The 21997-nt window shown below is 32.6% G+C and overlaps 2 protein-coding genes across 2 annotated transcripts in view; both read right to left on the bottom strand.

Moving 5' to 3' along the window:
- Window positions 1–3147: 3147 nt before the first annotated feature.
- On the bottom strand, window positions 3148–17008 carry LOC124366791. The gene is made up of 7 exons (XM_046823396.1): window positions 16774–17008; window positions 13823–13989; window positions 9420–9610; window positions 8848–8991; window positions 7178–7318; window positions 4883–5070; window positions 3148–3756 (listed from the first exon to the last, which is right to left on the bottom strand). The coding sequence occupies exons 1-7, from the start codon at window positions 16932–16934 to the stop codon at window positions 3687–3689; spliced, it is 1062 nt and encodes a 353-aa protein (XP_046679352.1). The 5' UTR covers window positions 16935–17008; the 3' UTR covers window positions 3148–3686.
- LOC124370703 (condensin-2 complex subunit G2-like) overlaps window positions 17003–21997 on the bottom strand; it is a 29909-nt gene continuing 24914 nt past the window's right edge. The window contains exons 13-17 of the mRNA XM_046829023.1: window positions 21111–21365; window positions 20142–20312; window positions 17703–17804; window positions 17429–17530; window positions 17003–17119 (exon numbers count right to left, since the gene is read on the bottom strand). Of these exons, the coding sequence (XP_046684979.1) occupies window positions 17003–17119; window positions 17429–17530; window positions 17703–17804; window positions 20142–20312; window positions 21111–21365 (747 nt within the window). The remainder of the gene's footprint in view (window positions 17120–17428; window positions 17531–17702; window positions 17805–20141; window positions 20313–21110; window positions 21366–21997) is intronic.

The following is a 21997-nucleotide window of genomic DNA, read 5'->3' as shown; positions in this document are numbered from 1 at the left end:
TTACAAATGAATTCTAGAATATGCACTTTTTAATTGGTTCCAAATTAACATACTTACATATAAACTTTATTAACCCTGGAACTGGCAGTAATTTATTCCTCATAAGGCAGGCCATTTTTTAAAGTTTTGTATCCGTAATTAAAATATTCTCTAAAAAATACATTTTACTATAAATCTATATGTGTAATACATTATTTTCTGAGGGGAATTCGGGGATAGATATAACATAAAAACATTATGCATAAACCTTTAATAAATAAATATACATATATGCATACAACAGAAAAAAAGTTTAGGATCTGAGACAGCCAATTTAATTTTCATTTTATTTAGTTTCAGAAAATATACAATAGTATCCAGGTTCTCTTGAAGAAAGATTAAATATATTGTAAAACCTACAAAACCGTACACAAAAGGTGAATTTTGTTGCTAAACAAAAACATAATTCCTACATAACATTTTCCCAATATAGGCTATAACAAAATTTGTAAATTATATGCACTACAAAAAAATTAATTAATTAATAACCAATTTCTAAATTTTTTAAAGTGATTGGATGTATCAAATTTTCACCTATTTTCAATTGCTAAACAACACAATACAATAACAAAATAAAATTGACTCTCAAACAAATTAATTTTTTTATTTTCATTTTTAAGGAGTTAGCTAATATAGAACAGTACATAAGTCAGTATATTACTTCAAAATTAACAAAAACATAAAATAAAACAAGATACACTTCTACTTCATACTCACAAAGACAGTAATGTCAGATTCCATTAGAATATCACTTGATGTATAATGATCACCCATTTTTATGTATTATAATAAAAAGTGTATGAATAAGCTTTGCTCAATTTGAATAAAAATCTTCTAAACAAAGAACAAAATAATTTATTTATAATAAACAATCTCTGCTGCACAGAGGTTAACATCAAAGTCACATGTGGGAAAAACCACAAGATTGTTAACTAGAAACAGGATAAATGAAAATCAAAGGCCACTAAACATTAAAACAACTCACAGACTTTTAATTTATGTATAAATTAAAGGTCTTTGACTGGTAATAATGCTTTTACCGGTAAAACACAAATTGACACTTTCAGTGTCAATAGCACTATGGTTGTTTCATGATCGATACCAAATGGGTTGGTTAAACTTCACTTTCCTTCACTCTGTTCAATGTTCTTATAGGGCTAAACTCTTGATGGCCACCCGTACAGCCAGGTCTTACGTCTACTGTAATATCTTAAGGCATAAAACTATTTTAGCCATTTATTTCCTGACAAAAATGTAAAAATTAAGATTTTTTAACAGAAAAGGTGCATTTTATTAAGAAATAAACACAAAATTAGCAGTAACTAATAATAGTGTTAATAATTAGCAGTATTTCATAAGAAACACTATTGCAACATTTAAAACAATGAATCAAAAGACATAAATAATTTTTTGCCGGAGACAGATTTTTATTTTTAAATTAACTTAAAATCACAAAATTAACATTAAATTGCAATTTTTAAGGTATCTTTTTTTTCAAAACTTATACATTATAATACTAACAGTTACCGACGGCTTCGCACACAATTTTTAAAACTGAAATCTGTAGCCTTCTATGATGTAATACGATAGAGCCCTGATATTCTTCAAGGGGAAATAGGCATATTCAGAAACATATTATTTAAGAATAAGTAATTTAGAGGATCAGAGGTCAAGTAAAATTGCAACAATTTTATATCAGTTTTTAGTTTTTGATCATTCTGGAGTATTTCTGGTTCGAATAAATTATATTTTGGACTCACCAGTTGAGTTTGCATTGTTGTCCTAAGCAAGAAACATATGTAGGTCTCAGATAACTACTTCGGTAATAAACCCGACTTCTTCTGGACCTTTCAATCTACTTCTGGTCTGAGATATTTCTAATGCCATGGTTGAGTTTACCTTGTCCCAATTAAGAAAATGTATAAACGTGTAGGTCTCTGAAACTACTTTTGATCAAAACTTATCTATTCCAGCTATTTCAATTCACTTCCTGCTCAATGTATTTACAGTGCCACAGTTGAGTTTACCTTGTATCAATCAAGAATATTTATACATATGATGCCAAAAAACCAACGTCTATCAAAAAGCACCTACTTCCGGCCTTTCTAATAAACTTTTGGTCTAAGATACTCCTGATACTATATTTTACTTTGCTTTGTTGCTCCAATCAAGAAAATATATACATACATAGGCTGGAGAAGATTACTTCTGTAAAAAAGCATCTCCTTCCCGATAATTGTAATTTACTTCTGGTAGAAAGGGAAGAGGGGAGAGTTCTAAGTCCAAGGAACATTTTAAAAGAATAATTTACAATAGATTTGGCTTGATATTATTATATTTGGATGATTTGATACTCAATCACACAAAATATAGCGGACAGGTTTAGATAAAATTTATCATGTGTAAACAAAATATATAAATTAAACACAGGCCTATTCTTATTATAAAATAGTACTAATTATAAAATACTTATTCCAGCATTTTGTTTGCATGAACAAAATACCATCTGTCTTAATGTGCTGCAAATAGTTACGATAGTAGTTTCTAATTTTCACTATAGATGATAACAGTGATGAATTCAAACCATTTAGTTTATTTTAGATACTATAAATTATTTTCTTTTTACATTTTGCGGAGGCATATTTAGAGTAGCTGAATGAATTGCATTATTCAAAAATTTGTGCAAGGTGGGTCCCTCGCATGCTTACAGATGAGCACAAAACCAAGGCCTCATGCAGCGGGGATAACACAACAACTTCTGCAGCAATTCAATTGGGAAATTTTCGACCATCCATCGTATAGCCCGGACTTGGCCCCTTCAGATTTTCATCTCTTTACAAAACTTAAAGAGTTTTTGGCGGGAAAAAGATTTGACAGCGATGAAGAACTTAAAGAAGGCGTGACTACGTATTTCAATCGGCTGGTGGCGGAGGAATATGACGCTGGAATACAAAAACTCGTCACACGTTATGACAAATGCTTAAATTTGGTTGGAGATTATGTGGAGAAGTAGTTTAAGGTATGCTCTTTTCAATAAAAATGTTAATATTTGTCAATATTTACTTCTGTGTCTTTATTTCACAAACGGGTACTACTTTCCGGATGGCCCTCGTAGATATCTCAAAAAGGTTATGAATTTAACATAAAAATGATTTTCCCAACAAAAATCGATTCCACAACTAGTACATGATGTAATATTTAATAATTGAGCCTCTTTTGGAAACCAAAACTTGTTTGACCGTAGGTCATGTGTAGAAAAATGTTTTTGAATGAAAACTTTATGAATATTCTGTGACTTTAGGCAAATTTATCAAACAGAAATATTAACATCAAATAGGGGAGAGGTTTGTTCTAGCCTATGGGGATACTCAAAACATTAAATATACAAATTGTTTTATATTTAATTTTGTATAAAAATATTATTAAAACCTAAGAATACTAACAATATACAACTATTGATTCATACAAAAATACATAAAACTCTTCTTACAAAATAACTTAGCATATTATGCAGTTATTAAAAATGTATAAAAAGATTTTATATACAGAAAATAGACTTTAAAAACAGTATTAAAGCTGGGCTAAGAAATGTTCTGAGCACTGGTGAGATCTAAGAGACACAGTCGAACACGACAGAGATGGTTGTGTCACCGCAGTGAACAGTTGAGATACACAGATAACTCCGTCAGCACGGGTGTCGCAACCTTCTTCACATCCCTGCACACAATAGACCACCTTAACAATATATACTTGAGAACAGTATTTAAGAAAGTATTTGTATTACATGTATAGGTCAAGTTACTTTACAATATTACTATATTTTATATTGTTGAACAAGAATTAGGTTTTTCAAAAACAGAGGATAAAAAAAATATAAAGTGTTTGAATACAAAACAAATTAAAATAATTAATTTTTAGAATGAATACATTTAATTAACTATGGTCTATAAGGTTTTTAGCACTTAATCCATTTAATTTACTGGGACGGAAAACGCTGTTGGAGAAGTAATTCAACAACGTTCCCAAGCATGTAGCAGTACCAATTGTTTTCACTGTCATGTGCTACAGTCTAGTGGAGAATTTGTAAACTTGTTTAAATTACATGAGTGCACCCTATAATACAATATTTTAATATTTTCTTTGTTGTTTGTTTCAATGCAGTGTAACCTATTTTGGTTGAGATATTTCCAATCAAGATAATCTATATACACAAAAAATCTCATAACAGGCAAGAATGGTAGTAAAACTTTTATGATAAAATTATTGTTGGTTAACTGTGTACCCTAGATAAATTAGGGCAGTGTATGTTAATTTTGCCTTATCTGCTGTATCTGGCCTGATTGGTTTGCACAAAACATCAGAATAACATGTGATACAATTCTTAATATAATTGAATTTCTATAAGCTGAACTAAACGAATTGCACATTGTGCACATTCATAGAACTAGGCCTAATTGAATTTTATTTAATTTCACCATAAAAATTTGTTGCTTACCTGCAAATAAAAATAAATTAAATTTGTTTGTGTTCAACATGTCAAGTATACAACTAACTCAAAATCAATAAAAAAAATACAAAATATAATGTTATATTTCATTTCAAGTTAAAGCAAAATATAATATAGTATATAAGAAATGACTTGCTAAAATGTTTTAATGCACAAAATATTACTTCCAACAAAACATACTTCTTTCTCTTTTGATTTTAAGATTAACATGTGAAAACGTTCAAATAGTTGAAATGCATGTCAAAATTATTATAAAATGCTTTACACTCAGCCTATGTTTCAGCTATTTAATGAAACTACACTAAAGATTATAAATTGATCATATCAGCTACTCACACACTGTCAACGGAGAGAGAAGAATCTGAGTGGTCAGGGACGGACTGTGTGGACTCTCGTGAGTAACCTGTCACTGTAGAGTATGCCTCCCTCACTGCAGCCCCAAGCTCCTGCTTAGGTAATGACAATTCCGGAGAATGTGCAAGTGTGTGAAGTAAAGACACCACCGCCACCAACAGGTTACCATCCTGTAAGAACAGTTCATATTCAAACAAACAAAGACATGCGTGCACTTTTTGTAGCTAATAATACAACGTATTTATTTTATGTGCCAGTGTGATTCTGAAAATGTATTCTGTTACTGCACAATTCAATAAGCACGGTAACAAGAAGGAGAAAATTATTTTGTACTACATATCCATTAGTTCAGGGTGTAACTGTGCTAATGTAAATAATATTAAAAGTTCATTTCGTAGGACTCATACATCACGTAGGTCAGGATACTGATTTAATTGTAGTATTAGCCAGATGTAGGATACTGTGCTTATTAACGTCTAATTTTTACGGATCACATAATATAGAAACTTGCTTGCACAGTTACATTCTTGAAATAATTCAACTTCACGGTGGAGAGCTACCTTCAGTCAACATACGTTGAGCCAAAACCACTCAACATATATCAGTTTGCAGTTTAACATATTTTGATGAAAGATGGCTCTCCACAGTGAGGCCAAAATATTTCAAATATGTAATTGCGTAAGTAATGTTTCGGCACGGTATGAACCAGAAAACTTAGACATTATGTGTTATGACACTGTCCATGTAAGCCTAAAAACTTAGATTACTGTGCTAATTTTGAATCACACAACATATTTTTATAAGATATAAAATATATACAACCCTATCATGCTGTATGATTTCTACCCATTTTAGTAGATTTCTCAGAGGTTAAACATCTATCGATTTAAAGAAAACCAAAGAATATAAATGTACAAGATTAGAAAGTTATAAGTGTATATTAACTTTCTAACTTACTTGTAAAGAAATAATTGTGTACTTCATATAAACAAAATATTTTAAAACACATTTTAAGTATAAAATTTAGTGATTTTAGTATTATTAATTTAAAATTATTCTGTACTTGTCTATAAAATTTAACTACTGTATAAAAACTGTTGTGTAGTGGGTTTTTTTGAGAAAGTGATTAATGTATAAATTGGCAGTTATTTCTCCAATGTGTCTCTTTAAATATAATAAAATTATGTCACAAGATCGAATTACAAGATCGATACTCATCTGGAATAACAGTTTGAAAATCGTTTGAAATTTTAAAGACATTATCAATATATAACAGAATTTTTTTTTAAATCATGTACAAAATGTCAAATCATACTAAAATTAACCTAGTTTTGAAGCAATCAATTCCAGAAACAAGCAGAAATTACAAAGATTTGAGAATTCACAATTTGTCAATATTAATTAAAATAGACCAATTCCAGATTAAAAAATAAGACTTGATTCATTCACACATTTAACATTCATCAAGTATTTATTTAATTTCAGCACTTTAAACAAACAAAACAAAGAAACTATGACAAATCTTATTATTGGATATTCATTGTTCGAACTACAAAATTATGTTTCTCACTCTAATACTTCCTTTAATACACAAACATAGGCAAGGTGCCCACTCAAAACCTATTCCCAAATTACAAGATTTCTTTCCCTTTAGCCTACTTTAAAATTAAAGTTAAGGAACTGTAATACTGAATCTAATCCTTTAAAAGTTGCATTCCAAATGAAGTTACTTCAACAGCTGTATATGTGAGAAACGCTACAGTAATGTTTCTTTGCCCCCATATACCTCCTTTAAATCTCTGATGTTCAATGCTTTGACATAACAAGTATATCTAATAAGGAAGAGTCCTTTAACACTCTGTGGTGTTACATTCTAAAAATACATTTATCTAATTTGGAAAAAATTAAGAGATCTAACAACTACCAGCACAGCATTGTTATTGGCCGTAAAGCAAACAAATGTCCTGGAAATTATGGTATGAGACATTTTTGCTGAAACACACTTTGTTTGGTACAACCAAAAAATAAAGTATTAAGAAATTTTTATTTTTATTCCAATTTTAACTTTGCATAAGAAACAAAAATGATTGCACAGGTTTCAAAATGATCAAAATGTGTTCATATTATAACTCCTACTAAAATAGTATATTACTAATTATGAGTTCTTTCAGAAGTAAGTAAAAACTTTTAATTCCATAAGCAGCATTGGAGAACACCCGTAATGAATTTCATAAACAGAAAATAATATATTTTTAACTTCCTTGGAACAGAACTCACCGTTGTGTACAGCTGAGAGATGGAAGAAGGCACAGTCCCCAGCCACAGGGAGACAAGGTTGGGTCTTACTACGATAGATATTAAAAACCCACACACAAACGGCAATTCCTGCACTTTGTCCACTGTGTCCAATAGTTGCAGCTGAAACAAACAGTTTGACACAATTTTGTAACCTCAAATAAACAAAGAGGTGAAAACTATAATTACGGTTTTCCAGTTTAACCATGTTTGAAATAAATGCTAACAAAACTCAAAACTAGAAATAATTAATTTAGTCTCATTGTAGATAGAACCATCTTCAGTCAACAAATATTGGACCCTGTGAGGTAAACGCTATTGGTATTTTACTTTTCTACGTAATCTTAATTAATATCTAGACTCTTGTTAAGTCTGTATCACGTTTTAAATAGTGTTATCAAGGCTTTGCCATATTTCCATTTAAATATTTTGTAACAGTTTCTTTAACAAATAATCAATCTCCAATTGTCTACCACACAAATCTGTATGTTTTCATCAAAACTAAACATGTATGTATGTTTTCTGTTGAGTGTTAAATCAAAACTATAAGGTGGATGGTCCAGTAATTACTATTGAATCGTATCTGGTTCCATCAAGGCTATGAAATATCAAGAAACAAAAATTACATCATTCTTGTTCTTAATGTTGCACTTAAGTTTTAAATTTGTTTGAATCACTTAATATATCTGATTCTTTGTAATGTGAAAATAGCATGCTATTTTACAGGTTGTCAATTTGCATTATCCTTTATATAGCTCACTTTAGAACCACCTTTCCAACTAAAATTGGTAAAAATAATATTTTTTTAAATTGACAGATTTTGCTTGCATTCTGTACTGTTATCCTGAGTGTTATTATTTTGATATCTTACATTCATTTTGTTTTTAATATTTAAAAAACTGAACAGTGTATATTTAAATTATTGAACTGAAACTAGAGTTTTAGAATGTCATCGTTAATTAAAAGATTATGTTTACAATAAATCAAACATAATTCAAATTTAAAACAAATATATTTTATAAATAAAAAATATATTTTTTATATTAAAAAGCAATATAATTGCTTTGACACTTTGTAATTCAAATTTTTACTTTTCACAAAAAATAACAACAAAATAAAGCTGCTACAAGGATGGTGTGGTATTTTATTTTGTAATTGCTTTTGGTTTGTTTCTAGATATGCAAGAATTATCTTTTGCATGTGTTCTCCAGTGATTATTTAGCTCAGTTTCCAAGACTGTGTTCTATAAACAATATTTCACATTGAGAACACTAATACAGGGTTAAGAATGTTTCAAAATACTCTCAGCATTGTTTCCATTATTATATCTTCCTCGTGCACTTTTTTATAAATCTTAGCGAAAAGAGTGTCTCGCATTTATAAAACATAATGCTATGGTCTCCATACTCAATGAGATTATAAATGGTACAATAATGTTACATCATAACCAAACAATCAACACAAATGGAAGGTTGATTATGTACTAGCAAAGCAATAGATGGCCGACTAAGTATAACGGAACTTGAACCGGGCTTAACCGACATCTTGCATAAAAAATACGTACAATCGGTTCTTACTACATGTTTTTCCCATTCTACCATTTTATAAGTAACTTGAATTCATTCAACAGAAAATAATACGAGTAAACTTACATGTTTGATATCGTGGACAATGATAGCGACCAAAGCGTCCGTGAAGAGTTTAAGCACGGTCTGCAGCAGTGTGGAGTGTGGGCCATATATCCTCTTCAGGCAAACTAACACCTCATATATGGCAGTCTTCACTTCGTATATATTCTGACAACACATCAAATGATTGCTTGTAGTCCTTGTATAATTTAAATATACACATTTTATAACATACTACAGAATAATGTTATTCATCACACTGATGTAAATACTCAAACACTAAAATGTTCGAGGAAATAAACAATTCTGAAAGTTTATCTTAAGCGCCTTGTTTTCTAACTAGTGTATTAGGAATTTTTTTATTATTGTATTTCATTGTAAAGTAAATGTCTTTCATAACTGCCAAATATAACCAAAGCGAGTCACAATCCACAATGTGATGTAACCATGATGTAGTTCATGAAATATATTAAGGGTGTCACAAAAAATATTCCAAAAAACTTAACAAGTGAATGTCAGGAATCACAATCAGCTGATGTCACATTTCCACCCCTAAATACAATTTATATAAGTAACATCGTATCTGACTGACTAACCTTGATGTAGTCTGCCATCTGGTCCCTAGTATACTTCTTGACTGAGAGAAGCCTGAGGGCCTGACTGAGCAAAGAAGGCACCACCTTCTTCATCAGCTGTGCCTTATCCTCAGCTCCATACTTTGCCTCTGTGTAGTCTTTCAAGTGCTTCACCACAATCATGCTGGACTCCACGAACCACAGACCACACTCTATTCAGGCACAATGAAATTGTCACTTAGTCTACATCATTAATGTAGCTACAGAATTTGAATTTGGTTTTCAATTTTAGAATCCACCAATTCTTGATGACATCAAGATATTTTTCATAGTTAATTATATTTACTCTGTTATAATACTAATTAACCTTTTCCGGCCCAGGCGGCAATATATGGTCTCCTTGATATTCGTCATTTTCTTAAATAAATACGGTGTCAAATGATTAAAGTTTTGTTTTTTTATTCCCTAGTATATTTGTAGATAATTAATATGAATATCGTTATTATTTTGGAGGTCTATGCATTTTTATTTCGTAATTGTCACATGACATCTTTCGTTGTTAATTCTTTATGCTTTAGTGTAATCGTATTATTGTATGCTGGATTCTTCTTCATTATTTTATTTTGTGGTTGTAAATATTAGTAGTTTTAGTTGTTACGTGCTTAGCTATTGTGTATAGTAGTTACAATGACTGACAATTTACGATCTCACAGGAGTGAAATTGTAAATAGCACATTTGTAAATAGAAAAAGTGTAAATACATTTCAAATAAAATTGTGTACATATTTCTTGGTAAATAGTGTTTTTTAACTGTATTGAAACTGTTTATGGATCCTACAATCATCTGTTTACCGGTACATCCATAATGTGAATATTTATTTTAGGCTTCTTGCAATGTAAGAGTCAGTTGCTTTAAAATTACTTAACCCTAGAACTGGCAATGGTTGTTCCTGAAATGCCACAGTATTTTAGATCAATATGTAATGGGTTTTTTAGACAAGTATTTATACCAATTAACTTACTCCAAATGTAACATATTATACATGATTTTTTTCAGGAAAAGTTACAGAATCTAAATATGCCTAATGAAATTAGAAAAAAACCACAAACAATTTTGTTTTACTTTAAAAAAAAATTTTAACTTTTTTTACCAAAATATTCCGTTGCCTAGCAAAATTCCCGTGTATTAAGTAAGAAATCTGATATATACATTTTGCTCCAAATTTTATGCTGATTTCGGAAATATATAGTTTGTTGCATCTAAATGCATAAAAATTATACTTATACTAGTTTATATAAAAATCCGTACCCGTATTTTATTCTATTCTCAATTAATACAAACTGATAATTTCCAGCACCTGCATGGAAGACCCTAAAACAATATATCATGTGTAAATCCATTCAGAATATAACTAAACAGTTTATTAATAAAATATAAAACAGTTATTTTTACTTACATGTATTTACAAGTATATACAATATGTACAAAAGAAGTCTGCAGCTCTACTCGGAATCCACGTTGGAAGACACCCGCCTCTTTTTCCTGCCACAATTTGAAGGCCTGTAGAAATGTTCCAAAAAATGGTAGCAGTTCTGGTGTATTCCACAATTACATGCTAGACACCAGTAACTTGTCTTCTTTTTTAGATTTTGTTTTTCTGAGCAAACTGCAAACATAAACGGTTGTTTGTATTTGCAAGCAAGACGAGGCCATGAGGAGGCTCGAGTACATCACCCCCTGCTCCTGGTACTGGAGGCTGGCTTGGAGCTGGACCAGGTTGAAGACATAGTTCATCAACTATACTGCACAAGAAATCCCTTTTTGAAAGAGACTTATCTGTATTGGCCTTATACAGAATATAAGAGTTATGGAGTGCCATGTCAAGGAAGTTACTAAAAATGTTTTTCCAGTATCTTCGGGTTGGTCTTGAACAAGTGGCATGGTAGATGCACTTGTCTTTTACGTCTACACCTCCCATGTAGGCATTGTACTCCGCAATCAAAAGTGGTTTTATAACTTCTGTGCCCCGCTTGCTTCTCACTATCCTATTTTTGGCGTGAACTGCAGTAGAGAGACAATAGACTGGTTTGGTGGACTTTTTTTCCCTAAAGCCTACCAACAATACATTGTCTTTTCTAAAATAAACTATTTCTTTGGGCTGTAACTTTCTGCTAAGCAAAGATTTAGAAAGTTCTTTTGAATTTTTCCTAATAGTGCCAGTAAGGTATGTATTCCTTTCCAAAAGTTTCTGTGCTAGTGCCACTTTTGTATACCAATTATCAGTGAATAAATTGTAAACCCTATCCAATAGATTCAATTTCGACAAAAGATGGAGAACAACTTTTTGGGCAAATGGATCTGTGCCGTCTGATAAAAAGTCTTTGCCAGAATACAATTCGGAATGAAGTACGTAACTTGTATTACTGTCACATACTTCGAACTTCTTTAGGCCGAATCTACAGTGCCTTTTATTGGGCATGTACTCTCTATTGCACAACTCTATTCTTCATTCCTATAAGGCTCTCATCGATGCATATCTGTTGGGAAGCTACAAAATATTGCTTGAAAGTATGGTTGAGTGCGTCAATATATGGTCTTACCTTAAGGATCATGACCCGGCTGTCCTCTTCCTGGATTTCGGTTTGAGTTCAGATGGAGCATGGCATTAATGCTTTGAAAACGTCTCAAAGACATCGTTTATTGGAAAAAAGGCATAACATGATTTGGATGTGTATCCCAATAATGTTCAATGTTGTTTTGGAAAGCTAGGCCCATGTTTATCATAACAGCAATGTATTTCTTTACCTCACTCACGGTAACATCAACCCAATGGTTCAGTCTGCTCCATCTTTTAACCCTCCCTTCATTTCTGGCCTTCCTACATTTCTCATCAACATACAAATTGGTTTCTCTTGCTATCATTCTCCAAATGGTTTGAGTGAAGAACAAGAAAAAATAGTCTATGGGCTTACTATTTCGTGCAGGACAATTTTGAGGCCCAGTGCTTGATTCCCTCACAAGAAATATTGCCTGTTGTTCCGGCTCAGGGGGATAAATAGACAACCACATGGGGGTTCTCGGTACATTAGATATACTACAACTAGGCCCTGGTTCATCCTGAAGCCTAGGAGGGGAACTAGGCCTATCAGCATCAGAAAAGCCAATATGAGGTAGGCCCACATCATCTACCTCAGAATGAGTGTTGTGTTCTTCGCGCCAATCACGCATATCATCACTGTTAGGCACATAATCATCCTCACTTCCTGATGAAAATTCAGTAAAACTGTCGCTAATGTTACCTGAACCTACATCAAAATTAGAGTTATCCTCTTCATCACTGGACACGGGTTCTTGTACCAGTTCCCGCAAATCGCTCGATCGGTCACGAAAGTTTTCACACATTGTTCGAGTTCAATTGAACAAAAAGTTTTGGATAACACTTCAAATATAGTATGAAAACAAAACAAACATAGCCTGTACAAAGTATGCGGCAACGACTGATCGACTTTGATGAAACGAACGTTGTGTAACAAGCGCTACAGTTGTCGTCAGCTGTATACCGACAGACTAGTGCGGGGCGGAATAGCATTTTGCAATGTACAAAGAGAATGCAACATAAAAGCAAAGACCAACAAAACCGGTATCAATATGTAGATTGATTCTTCATCTTTACATTGGTATGATACAAAACGTGATTGGTTAATAATTATACATTCAAGAGTCGTGAAAACAAAACAGTGCAAATGGGCCGCATATGCGGCGATGTCAATTCAGGAACACCAAATGAGCCGCATATGCGGCAATTGCCAGTTCTAGGGTTAATTACTTGCTTTACTACTTATAAAATGTTACAGTAAATATATTTTTATTTGTTTTTTAAAACATTGTACAGTAAAATTGTATAATTTCAATTCAAAATATCTTTATTTATTTGTGTTCATATCCTACAGTGAACAAATAATAAAAAAATAATTTTATTGCTCCCTTCAGCTTCAAATTATCTTATGTTTCAACTGTATTGATATTTGATCGAGCTAAGATATAAAAAGTTACTCAAATTAACTACTGAAACACACAGATCAATGATAAAGTCACTAGAGAAAAGTTTCCATCTTCATTTTTAAGATTACTAGATTAATATTATATACCGCTTAATATTTATATTACTCTGTCCATCCAGTTATACTCCAAATCACATAAGTTCCTCCACAATGAGCACTCTTAATGTTAAATGCAGCACAGTTACTTTCAGTACCAGTAGTACAATCAGTAATACAAAACTATAATGGCAATTTTTTTAAAGAATGTTGTCATGATATGTATGACTTTGCATTACAAATCAGTTATTAGTCTGGCTCATTATCTTTTACAGTGAGAATGAGACCTGACACACTATAAGGAAGACAGATGTAGCAGTACCAACCTGATGAAAGTAGGCCCTGTATCAGTTCTGCTATTTTCATGACTGTTTCCTCATTGGCGTACATCAGGTCTACAAGGTTGGCAGCAGCACGCAAGATATCCTTTATCAACAGAACACTGATATCTGCCTCTGCTTCAATTTCTTGTGGCATCAAAGGTTTGATAACCCTATTTAACAAATATCAAAATAAATTGAACACTTATTAGATACAAAATTGTATTTGCAAAACCAGAACTTGTAAATATGTAACAATATTGAACTATGTAAATAGACTTAAATACTAATAATATAAGACTTGAATAAGAAAATTACCAGATCTTTGGACAGTCAAATGTTGTTATAATCAGATTCAACTTTGTTGCCAGCAAAGCTCCTGAATTTGGTGTTATTACAGATTCCTAATTTTCACACGTAAAGTCAGTCTGTCACTAATATTTTTATTTTAAAAATACCTCAATATTGAATAGAATCACGTATTTTTTACAAGAAAATTTACTAAACAGAAAAATCAGTTATGGTGTATTTACCGTGTTATGTCTCCTAAAAATCAAGCATATACTATTCAAAAAAGTTAATTACAACTGTTGTAACAAATAGGATAATAAAGGAAAAGATTAAAATTAGTCATCTACAGCACATGTAAATATTCAGCTGGAACATTTAACTATAGCATAAATTTACAAACATCAATTTTAGTCGCTAATACCCTGTACAATGAGCAAAAGTTTGTGACTATGGTGACCAGGCGTCCCAAACAAATTATCCTAGTTTTTTTACCATGATATACAGCGTCACAAAAAATCTTCTAGGGTCACTCTGAGGTTTCTGAATATAATTTTTTTAAATAGGTTTTATAACACTAATTAGAGATTTCACCCTTATTTTATTCATGACACATGGAAAATAAATTAATGTATTTGAGCTTTTGTTTTTAACTAAGCAATTTAATTTCTTTTCACTGTGCTGTTGACTCTACGTATTAGCAAATCATGTAAATTATAAATAGCATCTGCTTGACTTTCCACTAAACACTAGCATGTTACTGTCACAATAATGTGAGTTGTTAAGTAAGTTATGTTTATATCTGTTAGAGAATTACATTTAAATCCCGCTCATTTGTGAGGTCAAAGGTCAAATAGTGCCATTTAAATATGAATCAAATTGACATGCATGGTTATGCAATCACCCAGTAGAGACTCTCAACCCACCCAGCCAGCCAATACGTGTGGCCCGGCAAGCTGAGAGTGTAGCTACCTAAGCTGAACACAGAGTCCAAAAAGTTGATAAGTATTTAGATTTAACCCTTCCCATGTGCATTACCATAATCTGGGAAATTTCACCCAATTAAATTTGCGCAAAACATGTATGAAAAAAATCTTGTAATTTAAGATTTAATTTTTGTTTTTGTTGTGAATTGCAGCTTGTAAAACCGGTGATAGAATGCACTAAAGTGTTGAATGAAGGTCAGACAATAGCTGTGCTCCATTCATTGTTTTTAGCCTCCTATTATCGAACCAAAACTGGTTTTTTTAGCTACCGACCACCACTTTGGACTTGACGCTGGTGAGTCTGATAACACATACAAAAATATAAAAGTAATTTAAAAAATTCACGTTTTATATTTTCCTCTCAGCCAGTGGAAATGTTTGGCGTTTTTTCGTTTTAACAGGATTATAATAAATCAATATCTGGTAGAATGAACTTTCGATTACATTAGTTTTATTTGTAAATGGTAGGTGGTAGATCGCGTTATTTGTTCATTTCTTAGCTTCAAATAAATGTAAGTAAAATATTTTTGTTTCATATTTATTTATACAAGAAATGTAAAAACAATGTATAAAAATATGTTTTAGAATCGTAATTAGTACAATAAAACTGCTGTGTTTAAAATCTGTACATGCCGTAGGCTGGCAACATCTACCACTTGAAGTAACTTCACCCGCAAGGTGTCAAGGGCTGAAGTTTCTTCACTGCCCGCAATGGATTAAAGGTTTGTCGTATATAGAGAAAGATAATGTCACTAAATCACAAACTATCATTGGTTCCTTAACACTAGTAAATTATTTACTGTATTTTGTAACTTTAGTGTCCTCATTTGATCTAAACTTATATAAACGAGTTAGAAGGTATAAACAAATTCCAATTGCTGACACTATGACGGATTGTTACTCTTAGCTTCAAGACTATTGATTTTACTTGTAACCTAGCTATAGCTGTTTGAATTGTTAGGCTTGTTTATAACACACTGCATTTACTCAGTTAGTTCAGGTCAAAGACCTTGGGGTAAACTTAAAGCAGTTACCATTTATTACCAAATTAAATATCAGACCAGACAAAACTTTGTGAATTGTGAATAAACTCATATATAGGCACCAATAAATAGTATAACAAAATAATATTTAATTTTGATAAAGACTTCCTTAAAATTTTGGAAAAAATATAAATTGGAATTTCTTCTAGTGACTTGGTGAAGATAAGGTTTAAATATCAAACTGAAATAATTTAGATACTTAATGTACATGGCACAACATAAGTTCTTTACATGCAGCATAAATTAAATAGCCATGTAGTCTTTATTGGCTGAGTTGAAATGGAATATCAAAATTGGAATGAGTTAGCAGAATGATTTATACTATTAAGAAAATAACAAGACAATAAACTCTCTTTCTTCGCAATATAACATGCAACAAACTTAGTGATTTATACTACGACACCTTTAATTTAAGTACATTATTAGTTGTAATAACACTTAATTGCTTTACTTGACTTAAATATCAAACAGTTATAGAAATATATAACAAATATCAAAGTTAGAATAATGAAATCAACACACTCCAATGGCAAGAAATAAATCAATTAAAACTAAACTCTGGATTTGAACTCAAAATCAATTGTTAAATTGGGTGATATCATAGGAAAGAGATAAACATCATCGAGATAACCCTTGTTACCTGATAGTCCAAACAAGAAACTGGTAGAACATGACCGAAGCGTCAAACGCATCCACAACACTCTCGTCATTAGCAGCAGTCTGTGGTTCAGGTCTGTGTAAGATCAATATCAGTATGGCGTAACGGTACATGCACTTGAGCAGAAAGTTGTCACTGAGCATTGGTGAGTCTAACGGCAAGCCTCCCAAAAGACGACGCTCCACTACAACCTGTACACGTTAACAACAGATTAGGAATTTATCACTATCAGTATGGCGTAACGGTACATGCACTTGAGCAGAAAGTTGTCACTGAGCATTGGTGAGTCTAACGGCAATCTTCCCAAAAGACGACGCTCCACTACAACCTGTACACGTTAACAACAGATTAGGAATTTATCACTATCAGTATGGCGTAACGGTACATGCACTTGAGCAGAAAATTGTCACTGAGCATTGGTGAGTCTAACGACAATCTTCCCAAAAGACGACGCTCCACTACAACCTGTACACGTTAACAACAGATTAGGAATTTATCACTATCAGTATGGCGTAACGGTACATGCACTTGAGCAGAAAGTTGTCACTGAGCATTGGTGAGTCTAACGACAATCTTCCCAAAAGACGACGCTCCACTACAACCTGTACACGTTAACAACAGATTAGGAATTTATCACTATCAGTATGGCGTAACGGTACATGCACTTGAGCAGAAAGTTGTCACTGAGCATTGGTGAGTCTAACGGCAAGCCTCCCAAAAGACGACGCTCCACTACAACCTGTACACGTTAACAACAGATTAGGAATTTATCACTATCAGTATGGCGTAACGGTACATGCACTTGAGCAGAAAGTTGTCACTGAGCATTGGTGAGTCTAACGGCAATCTTCCCAAAAGACGACGCTCCACTACAACCTGTACACGTTAACAACAGATTAGGAATTTATCACTGTCAGTATGGCGTAACGGTACATGCACTTGAGCAGAAAGTTGTCACTGAGCATTGGTGAGTCTAACGGCAAGCCTCCCAAAAGACGACGCTCCACTACAACCTGTACACGTTAACAACAGATTAGGAATTTATCACTGTCAGTATGGCGTAACGGTGCATGCACTTGAGCAGAAAGTTGTCACTGAGCATTGGTGAGTCTAACGGCAATCTTCCCAAAAGACGACGCTCCACTACAACCTGTACACGTTAACAACAGATTAGGAATTTATCACTGTCAGTATGGCATAACGGTACATGCACTTGAGCAGAAAGTTGTCACTGAGCATTGATGAGTCTAACGGCAATCTTCCCAAAAGACGAAGCTCCACTACAACCTGTACACGTTAACAACAGATTAGGAATTTATCACTATCAGTATGACGTAACGGTACATGCACTTGAGCAGAAAGTTGTCACTGAGCATTGGTGAGTCTAACGGCAAGCCTCCCAAAAATATGACGCTCCACTACAACCTGTACACGTTAACAACAGATTAGGAATTTATCACTGTCAGTATGGCGTAACGGTGCATGCACTTGAGCAGAAAGTTGTCACTGAGCATTGGTGAGTCTAACGGCAATCTTCCCAAAAGACGACGCTCCACTACAACCTGTACACGTTAACAACAGATTAGGAATTTATCACTGTCAGTATGGCGTAACGGTACATGCACTTGAGCAGAAAGTTGTCACTGAGCATTGGTGAGTCTAACGGCAATCTTCCCAAAAGACGACGCTCCAATACAACCTCTACACGTTAACAACAGATTAGGAATTTATCACTATCAGTATGGCGTAACAGTACATGCACTTGAGTAGAAAGTTGTCACTGAGTAAGAACGGCCAGCCTCCCAAAAGATGATTCTCTACTTCAACCTAAATAGTTTGACAAAGCGAATTATAATTTTTATAAATAAGGCTATAATGGTTTTTCCATTTCATACCAAAAGGTAAATCAATATAAAAAATATTCCTTTTCACTCAGTCGGAGGAAGAAGGTAGATTTTGTGACAACTGAAATACCATTAATGTATTCTTATGAGATTTACATCTATGAACCCGATATTTCAAACACTGTTTAAGATACTTTTATATACTTAATGTAAATATAGGACACTTGTAATGTCGGTTTAACATATTTGTGGTTAAATGCATTCTGAGTAAATTACAAAATCAAAACAAAACAACATGTGATTATAATCACGATAAACTTTTATAACAGATGGTAAAAGATACCAAAACACTGTGTGCAAAAAAGTTTAGGAAATATTATAAGCATTTCTGAACATTTTTATTTCTTCTCTACCTTCATAAATAACAGTTGTGATTTTTTTTAAGTTTGAATAGCCACCATGATGGATCAAAATGATGTACCAAGCTGCCAACAAACTTAGTCGAGTTACTTATAAGACCAATTTTTCTACCAACTTTGAACTTGATTCAGCATTCTTATCGCCAATTCTTGGTTTTGAAAAATTCTTATGAGATTTTCATGTAATCAATATATCGAAAACCGTTTGAGATACAAAAATATTGTTAATTACAAATTGTTTATTAAATGTTATAAGTACTCCAGAATACTTTTTGTTTTTTCTAGGTTCATAAATAACAAACCAGATTTTAGGTATTTGTTCCGACCAGTCCATTGTAGAATAGCCCAGAATTGAAAAGGGAAGAACAGAATCGCAAAGAGAATCAATAATAATCATGTAATTTGAGTTTCGGATACTTTTTCACCATGTTTCATTCCGCATGATAGTTCACATAGATTTCATTTGTGTCTTTGTGATTCAATTTTTCGTAATTTTTACATACACACGTAATTTATTAGCTCCACACTATGTTACAGTTGATTTCCAATTTTTTCAATGTTCTTATTATATTACACCACAACTAACTTGATTCGAGCATTGGCTAATTAGTTACTAAAATATATATAAATATCATACGCTTTAGTACTCAAATCTCAAAGAGACATATTAACAGGATATATATATATATATATATATATCAATATGTACCCACATGTGGTATGTGTGTGTTGGTGGTTTGTTATTCACTAAAACATTGTCCAACAATAACAAACACTTCAAACAAGGCCTGATTATTGTAAATTTTCCTATTAAAACATCTCCAGCCATCAGCTCAAACCATTATCTTGTGCAGCCAAAAACCAAGAATCTACTCGTAATTACAGACAAGAAGAAATTGTATTGAAATCGAGTAAATAAATAAGAAAAACAGAATTGTTGTTACCTCAATCTTCCAATAAATTGAATGATTCTGGAATTCTGGAATCCTACATATAGTGTGTTTTCTTAAAATTTTAAACTTACTGACTATCCAAAATGTACAGTTAACATTTCTTCAAAATCAATAGTAATGTTTTCTGGGAATACCTTTATTCGTTCTAAGTAGATGTAAAGGTCATGGATCATGTTGTAGGACTTATTCAAAACTCGGGTGGAGTTGAGAGGGTGACCGAACACTGTATCCAGCAACTGCAGGGCCACCATCGGCTTGCCTCCTTTGGCCACAAACCGCACCCTTCGTTGCTTCATCTCTTCTTTCTGGACAAGTAAAACAAATAAGTTACGGAGTAAATGAAACTATATTAGAAGTCCAAATATAGACACATACATACATGGTCAGTATATAAGTATATTTTTAAAATTATTAACCTTTCAATGCAGGAACATGATATATGTAGCACTATTCTTATGTATAAGCTATATTTTACTAACGTAATACTAGCAATAGCATCCAGCTTTCCTGGATTCCGGGTTATATTTTTGGGAATGATAAATTTAATAGCAATGCATTACACAGTTGAAACTATTTATATACTTTATATGTCCATCAACATTACTACTAAACTTCTACTACCACCTAATATAGATCACTAATTGGTCATATTGATTGCTAGTTAGTTAAGCTTCAGCAAATCATGATACAGCTATGCTCCTCTCAACCCACTAGTATAAGTAGATAAGTAGTATTAGGTGTACCATTTTCGATTCAACATGTTATGTTGACTGAATATGGCTCTCCACAGTTAGGTTAAAATAACTGAAGGTTTAAATGTTAGCAATGTTTAGATACGGTTTCAACCGGTAAACTTAGATAACAGTGAAGACAACACCTGTGTAGGCCTATAAACTAAGATAGCAATCGTAGTATGAGATCTTTATTTCCTTGTAATTGCACAAACATGAAATTCAAGCATTAAATTCTATTGACATCACAGGTATAATTGTATCTAAATACCTAAAGAGCACCTTGTAACCTCCATTCATCTCATAAAGGGGTTTGAACAGTTCCTTTTAAAAATTAATTAATTAATTAAATTTGTATTTAAATCAACTCACTGGAACTTGAGACTGGTTGAGGCCCTCGCATCTGAAGGCCTGATCAAGCCAGTCGATCACCAAATCTTGAATATCTGCAAATCTACCCCAGGAGCAAAGGGCGTGGACTACAACCTCCAGCTCAGCAGGAGGAGTAACCTCGGACACTTGCTTCAGGTGGGAAACACAGGCACTACACACCGTGGAAACAGACTTCAGCCTGTCAGGTGGCACGAAACTAGCCAGGTGAACCACAGCATAGTACGTAGAAGTACCCTGTACAACAGATGAACACAAGTCACATTGGCTTCACCACAGAATTCAGATGGTTAAGAGAAACCCCATAAAATCTCCTGAAACTGGGTCCCACAAGTTCCACTATGGAATATTAATAACATTTCCAAAGAACATTTTGAATAAATTTTATACTTATTATCCATTTTTTCCAAATTAAGTGGTATTTGGTAATTCAAAAATTTTAAATTGGATGACCCATAGAATGATGCCTTAAATTAAAGGTCTTGAGACAAAACCAAAAATAATACCAGAACATCAAAATTCTTGCCAATCTTAACAAAATAAGTACCATTTAAAAAAGGTAAAATTAACGTTACAATGAACATTTAGAAGTAATAAAATTTATTTTTATAGACGTTATAACCTTCATCATTCTTCTCCTTTTACAAAGACTCAAAATAAGGTGTCACACAAGATGTGATTTCACTGTGATTTCAAATCTTTTATTCCCCTACAAAACCCTATTCTTGGGAATGGTAAATTTTTTCAAAGTAATTTTGTTAAAAATTTTATTTATTTCAATGTACAGAATCACACTTTAAAGTTATTTTATCTTTTAATTTAACATAAGTTTAGCAGTTTTGTTAGTATTTATTATAAGTATTAGGTTT

This window comes from Homalodisca vitripennis, chromosome 1 (assembly GCF_021130785.1).
Source record: "Homalodisca vitripennis isolate AUS2020 chromosome 1, UT_GWSS_2.1, whole genome shotgun sequence".
Taxonomy (NCBI): Eukaryota; Metazoa; Arthropoda; class Insecta; order Hemiptera; family Cicadellidae; genus Homalodisca; species Homalodisca vitripennis.
This window is presented reverse-complemented; position numbering and strand designations above follow the sequence as displayed.